Source organism: Aquarana catesbeiana, linkage group LG05 (genome assembly GCF_042186555.1).
Source record: "Aquarana catesbeiana isolate 2022-GZ linkage group LG05, ASM4218655v1, whole genome shotgun sequence".
Classification (NCBI taxonomy): Eukaryota; Metazoa; Chordata; class Amphibia; order Anura; family Ranidae; genus Aquarana; species Aquarana catesbeiana.
This window is the reverse complement of record NC_133328.1, coordinates 22467437-22474193: the sequence shown is the minus strand read 5'-3', so window position 1 is coordinate 22474193 and position 6757 is coordinate 22467437. Positions and strand designations below refer to the sequence as shown.

Below are 6757 nucleotides of genomic sequence, written 5' to 3'. Positions count from 1 at the left end.
CCAGATCTGTGCAGCTGTGGATCGGGAAATGTCTCACTGCCCGTGATTAGTGCTGCAGAGTGTCAGCTTCCTGGCGGGCGCGGGCACGTGGAGTTGCGAACATGCCTGAGCTCATCCTTATGGGAGATCATTACCAATAACTACTGTGTACATTCATTGGTGAAGCATCGTAAACGCTTCAGTTTGCGAATGAGCAGGAAGCCTCGAAGCACTTATTCATTCATCTGTGAAGCTGAGGCTACAGAGAAAGGGACTGATAAATCTATGTCCTCAGTCACTTTCGGATGGGGGAATAGGGGGCTGTATGGGGCCCCCCATGATTTCTAAAAGCAGCCCTCTGAGGGGACTCTCTTGCCGGTGCACTTCTGAGCTGGGCTGTGTGCGTCCATAGGCACACATAGCACAGCTTGCCCCCCCCCCCCCCCCCCCCCGTGCAGATTTGATTGACCGCAGCAGGAACCAATGGCTCCTGCTGCTCTCAGTGAATCCTGTGAATAGGGGAAGAGAGAGCAGCGCTGCTGCAGAAAGGGCACAGGTAAGGCTCAGGTAAGTATTTAAGTATTTAAAGAGAGGGGGTAAAGTAGTGGAACATTTTTTATAATAATAAAAAATAATTATATATATAAAAACATGGGGGGGGGGCTGATGTAATAAACAGACCTTGTTGTTCTTTGGTGCATCATTTGTATTAATACTTGCCTAGTGTGTGCTTATAAAGTTGTCTTCTTTCCTTTCACTAAAGCCTGGTACACACTGCTAGTTTTTTTTTCGTTCAACCCAGCAGGTTGGAAATGCAACTACTTTAGTAAATATAAACTGATAAATACCTTTTTCTCATCATTAGTCTATAGCAGCCATGTGACTTCTATCAGTTCCTAGTAAAGCTTGGAGAAGAAGTTTTCCCTCTCCCCTGATCCTCTGTCTGGACAGTGCTGATTGGCCTTGTGCTGATCACATGTACCCTCCCAAGAAAAAAAAAACTCTCTAGCAATAAACATCAAACTGAGCATGTGCAGCCCGTCCCCTGGCTCTGTAAATATCAGGTTATTTTTTGGAGACAGTGGAAGAAGGGGAGGATCAGAGAAGACGGGATCAAACAGCCTTTTTACACAATGCAGAGGATTAACCCCTTAGATTCAAAGAGAATAGTAATGCAGCGTGCATAGTGTCCCCTCCCCCTCCTGTCAGGCTCTGTTCAGAGCTACATTCATGTCTAAATAATGTGTCCGGGTTGCAGGGCGACTGAAATGATTAAAAACCCGGATTGTCCGGGTGAATCACGAAAAGGTGGCAACCCTACTCAACGTCCTGCAGCCAGGAAATGAGGCGGGGCTTTATCTAACATGCTGCAGCCTCTAAAGCACATTGTAAGAAGCTCACAGTGTGCAGTGAAATCAGAGTAAGCCATTTTAGTCCAGGCGAGGAGTCGGTAAAACTGCAAGACTGATGGGAAGACTGGAGGTCAAATTTAAGCCTGCGATTCATTACTATGAGCAGCAATTGCAACTTTCCTTTTATAAGCGGCACACAGTGTAAGGTTTGATTTACTCCATTATCATTTCTGGTGAAAGTTGGTTCAGTAATAGTAGAAGCAGTAATGCGGCAGCTACAAAACTGTCATAATAACGAGGGTTGTCCCGATACCACTTTTTTAAGACTGATACTTTCTTTTGTGACACTAATATGCAGCACTGATGACGCATGGACTGTTTTTTTTTTTTTTTACATTTTTTTTTACAATGCTTTTCTTTTTAGGGGGTGTGGGGGTGAAGTGGACGGTGTCAGTGTGTGTTTTTTATTTTATATTATTTTTACAATTTAACCTTTTCAATATTTATTACAATTCTTTAATTTTTTTATTTTTATTAGCCCTGTTGGCAGGTAGCTTTGGTGAGATATCAGGGGTCTTAACAAACCCCTGACATCTCCCTTTTGAGACAGGGAAAGGGACTGAGGACACAGATTCCCCTTTCTCTGCAGCCTCAGCTGCACTGAAGATGAATGGAGAGGAGGCAGTGGCTCCTCTCCATTCATAAACTGAAGCATCGTAAACACAGTTTATGATGTTCAGTGACAGTTACGAATGAACAGTCAGTGATCACTGTGCATTTGGAAAAGGAAGAAGCCGAGAAATGACATATTTACTGGCTCCTTCCTCCGCTCTCCATCCTGATAGATCGAGGATAGAGGGAGCGGAGGGGGACTGGAGGAGGATATGGGGGACAGTCAGGGGTTATTGGTGTGGCGCTGAGGAGTTACAATCACTGATTTCCCTGTATAGATTTCAATAAAGCAGCTGAAAGCCTCGGGAGGGAGAGGAGAAGAAGCGGCTGTCAGCTGCTTTATTGAAATCTATACAGGGAAATCAGTGATTGTAATGCCGCGTACACACGGTCGGACTTTCTATCCTACTTGGTCCGGCACACTTTCCGACGGACTTTGTCCGCCAGGTGCGCCGGACTTTAAAACGGACGGACTTGCCCACACACGACCGGACTTTCCGGCGGGCTAAGTCCGCCCGTCTTTCCGACGGACTTTCGCCGGAGTTATGGCGGACTTTCAGAATGAACGGACTTGCCCACACACGGACAAGTCCGTTCATTTTGAACGTGACTCAGGTGCGACGGGACTAGAAAAGGATGTCAATCTTGCCGCTTTTATCGGCGAGATTGACACCTTGCGAGCCCCGTCGCGGGGCATACCAGGCCCTTAGGTCTGGTATGGATTATAAAGGGAACCCCCTACGCCGAAAAAACGGCGTGGGGTCCCCCCTAAAATCCATACCAGACCCCGATCCGAGCACGCAGCCTGGCCGGTCAGGAAAGGGGGTGGGGACGAGCGAGCGCCCCCCCCCCCTCCTGAACCGTACCAGGCCGCATGCCCTCAACATGGGGGGTGGGTGCTTTGGGGGAGGGGGGCGCCCTGCGGAGAAGAACCAACCGGACGCCGGGAGAAGATGAAGCAGAGGGACCCCCGAAGCCGGAAGAAGACCCCCGAAGCCGGAGGAAGATCCCCCCCCCGGAGCTGTTTAATAAAATATTTTAAAAACCTGTGTAGTGTGTTTTATTACTTACACTTTTTCCCTAGGTGAATGGGTAGGGGTACCATGTACCCCATACTCATTCACATAGGGTGGGGGGCCGGGATCTGGGGGCCCCCTTATTAAAAGGGGCTCCCGGATTCCGATAAGCCCCCCGCCCGCAGACCCCGACAACCAACGGCCAGGGTTGTCGGGAAGAGGCCCTTGTCCTCATCAACATGGGGACAAGGTGCTTTGGGGTGGGGGGGCCCCGCAGGGCGCCCCCCTCCCCCAAAGCACCCACCCCCCATGTTGAGGGCATGCGGCCTGGTACGGTTCAGGAGGGGGGGGGGGGCGCTCGCTCGTCCCCACCCCCTTTCCTGACCGGCCAGGCTGCGTGCTCGGATCGGGGGTCTGGTATGGATTTTAGGGGGGACCCCACGCCGTTTTTTCGGCGTAGCGGGGTTCCCTTTATAATCCATACCAGACCTAAGGGCCTGGCATGCACCGCGCTCACTGCAATAGGAAGATTTGTTTTTCCTATTGCAGAGAGCGCGAGATGCAATACCCTGCCCTCGCGTCGTATCTGGTCCGTCGGACCAGCCTACACACGAGCGGGCTTTCCGTCGGACCAGCACACACACGAGCGGACTTTCCGCCCGAAACTGAGTCCTACGGAAAGATTTAAAACTTGTTTCAAATCTAGGTCCGGCGGGCTTTTGGGAAGAAGTCCGCCGGAAAAGTCCGCCGCCGCCCACACACGGGCGGATTGTCCGGCACACTCTGGTCCGCCGGACCAAGTATGCCGGAAAGTCCGACCGTGTGTACGCGGCATAACTTCTCAGCGCCACACCAATCACCCCTGACTGTCCCCCATATCCTCCTCAGGTCACCGCCACACTGTCCTCAATCTATCAGGATGGAGAGCGGAGGAAGAAGCCAGTAAATATGTCATTTACTGACTCCTTCCTTTTCAAAATACACAGAGTCAGTGATCACTGACTCTGTTCATTCGTAACTCCTCCCCAGCGCCGCACCGATCACCCCTGTCTGTCCAGGTATCGGATTAAGCATCGGAGCATTTGCCCAAGTACAAGTACCCGGGCAAATGCTCGGTATTGGCACCGATAGTATCGGTATCGGGACAACCCTAATAATAAGTCACTGGAAGCGGCTGAACATTTGCAGTTTTGTTCACCAGTTGCATATTTCTTCCACATTATTTTCCTGCAACCAATATCTGCCCGGTGAACACAGGATTCCGGTCTTTGAGGAGAGCCACAATGATGGCGGACGCTTCTTGCACGTTTTCTTGAAGCCGAACATCATCCTGGAAAACACACAACAAGATAAAGTTGGAGTTATTGAGTTTGACCGCTCAAAGGCATAGCCAAGTTCTACTCAATTCAAGAGAGAGGGGGGAAGGGATCCCCGATGCCGCACATCCACACGAGTAGTACGATGGCAGGAGAGACAACCTCAGCCTGGGCTCCTGCCAGGCCACACCCCAACACGCTTTGCTCCGCCCCCCCCCTCCCGGGGGCTTAGTCATGGGGAACTTATTCAAGTTACTAAACTTCTACAGGCTCCTTCACATGTGCAGCTAGACTGCCGGCCCTCTGAAAACTGATCAACAGTGGATCACCTCCTCACCACCTACTTCAATCCTCAAAATGCTAACCCGCATTGCATGTGGTTGCAGGCCGGCTGTGGCACGGGCAAATTTACCTGATCCAGGAAGTATCTGGCTGCTTTAGGAGATCGGGTAGAATTATTTTCACTGATACAGCAAATTGGATTACGTTTTATCAGGGTGACAGTCAGGGTGGGGAAGAAAAAGCTAGATGATGCTGGACATCCTCTAGATAGGAAATGAGACGGACTCTATCTGACTTGCTGTAGCTTATAATGCACATTATGAGAAGCTCACAGTGTGCAGTGAAATCAGAGTAAGCTATTTCAGTCCAGGAGAAGAGCCGATACAACTGTGCAAGACTGAAGGGAAATCTGGAGGTCAGATTTAAGCCTGTGATTCTTTACTATGAGCAGCAATTGCAACTTGCAATTGGAAGGTCCCAGAGGCAGCTATCCTCCTTCTGACCTACTAGTGACCTACTTCTAGGTTGCTTCATGTTGCTTTTGTATTTTCATGCACATAGGCCCTTTTACTGCTTTTTGTTCCTATTAGGAAGGTTTACTTTTTTCCAGGAAGGGCAAACTCTGCAATGGGGCAAAAACAGCAATAAGAACCAGACGGAGCCTCTGACTCCCCCCCATTTAATCCAGAACTTAGGGGGGGGGGATTGGCTTAAGTGAAAAAAACAACCCCTACACCATGGGGTGTATTTCTAAAAAGAGTCTGACTGAATTCCAGCAAAATATGAATATTGCTAGACAAAGATTTTTTTTCTCAGAGAATAGGTGCAGATACTCTACTCCATTCTGAGTCACGCGTGTCTCCGCTCCCTACCCACCTCCGAGCACAGTTTCCCCTGTCTTCCCCCCCTACCCACCTCTGAGCACCGTCCTCTGTCTCCTCCTTCTACCCACCTCCGAGCAATGTCCTCTGTCTCCTCCAACTACCCACCTCTGAGCAACGTCCTCTGTCTCCTCCCCCTACCCACCTCTGAGCACCGTCCTCTGTCTCTTCCTTCTACCCACCTCCGTGCATAGTCCTCTGTCTCCTCCCCTACCCACCTCTGAGCACCATCCTCTGTCTCCTCCTTGTACCCACCTCCGTGCATCGTCCTCTGTCTTCTCCCCCTACCCACCTCTGTGCACCGTCCTCTGTCTCCTCCTTCTACCCACTTCTGACCACCGTCCTCTGTCTCCTCCTTCTACCCACCTCCGTGCATAGTCCTCTGTCTCCTCCCCTACCCACCTCTGAGCACCATCCTCTGTCTCCTCCCCTACCCACCTCTGAGCACCATCCTCTGTCTCCTCCTTGTACCAACCTCCATGCATCGTCCTCTGTCTTCTCCCCCTACCCACCTCTGTGCACCGTCCTCTGTCTCCTCCTTCTACCCACTTCTGACCACCGTCCTCTGTCTCCTCCTTCTACCCACCTCCGTGCATAGTCCTCTGTCTCCTCCCCTACCCACCTCTGAGCAACATCCTCTGTCTCCTCCTTGTATCCACCTCCGTGCATCGTCCTCTGTCTTCTCCCCCTACCCACCTCCGTGCACCGTCCTCTGTCTCCTCCTTCTACCCACTTCAGATCACCGTCCTCTGTCTCCTCCTTCTACCCACTTCTGACCACCGTCCTCTGTCTCTTCCTTCTACCCACATCCGAGCACCGTCCTCTGTCTCCTCCCCATAACCACCTCCAGCACAGTCCTCCGTCTCCCCTCCCAATACCCACCTTCAAACATCATCCTCTGTCTCCTTCCCATACTCACCTCCAGCACCATCCTCGGTCTCCTCCCCATACCCACCTTTAAGCACCATCCCCCACCCCCTACCCACTTCCGAGCACTGTCCTCTGTCTCCCCCCCTACCCACCTTCCAAACACTATCCTCTGTCTCCTTCCCCAACCCAACTCCGAGCACCATCCTCTGTCTCCTCCCACTCCCTACTCACCTCCGAGAACCGCCCTCTGCCTCCTCCCCCTACCCACCTCCAAACAACGTCCTCTGTCTCCTACTTCTACCCACCTCCAGTACATTCCTCGGTCTCCTCCCCATAACCACCTACAGCACAGTCCTCCGTCCCCCCCCCCCCCCCATACCCACCTTCAA

At 51.5% G+C, this 6757-nt stretch overlaps 1 protein-coding gene across 2 annotated transcripts in view; it reads right to left on the bottom strand.

Moving 5' to 3' along the window:
* Positions 1–3884: 3884 nt before the first annotated feature.
* Positions 3885–6757, bottom strand: part of CRPPA (CDP-L-ribitol pyrophosphorylase A) — a 326415-nt gene continuing 323542 nt past the window's right edge. The window contains exon 9 of one of the 2 annotated variants that reach the window (XM_073629521.1): positions 3885–4349. In XM_073629521.1, coding sequence (XP_073485622.1) covers positions 4239–4349 — 111 coding nt within the window. In that variant the 3' untranslated portion in view covers positions 3885–4238. The remainder of the gene's footprint in view (positions 4350–6757) is intronic. The other variant, XM_073629520.1, reaches the window with a different exon arrangement.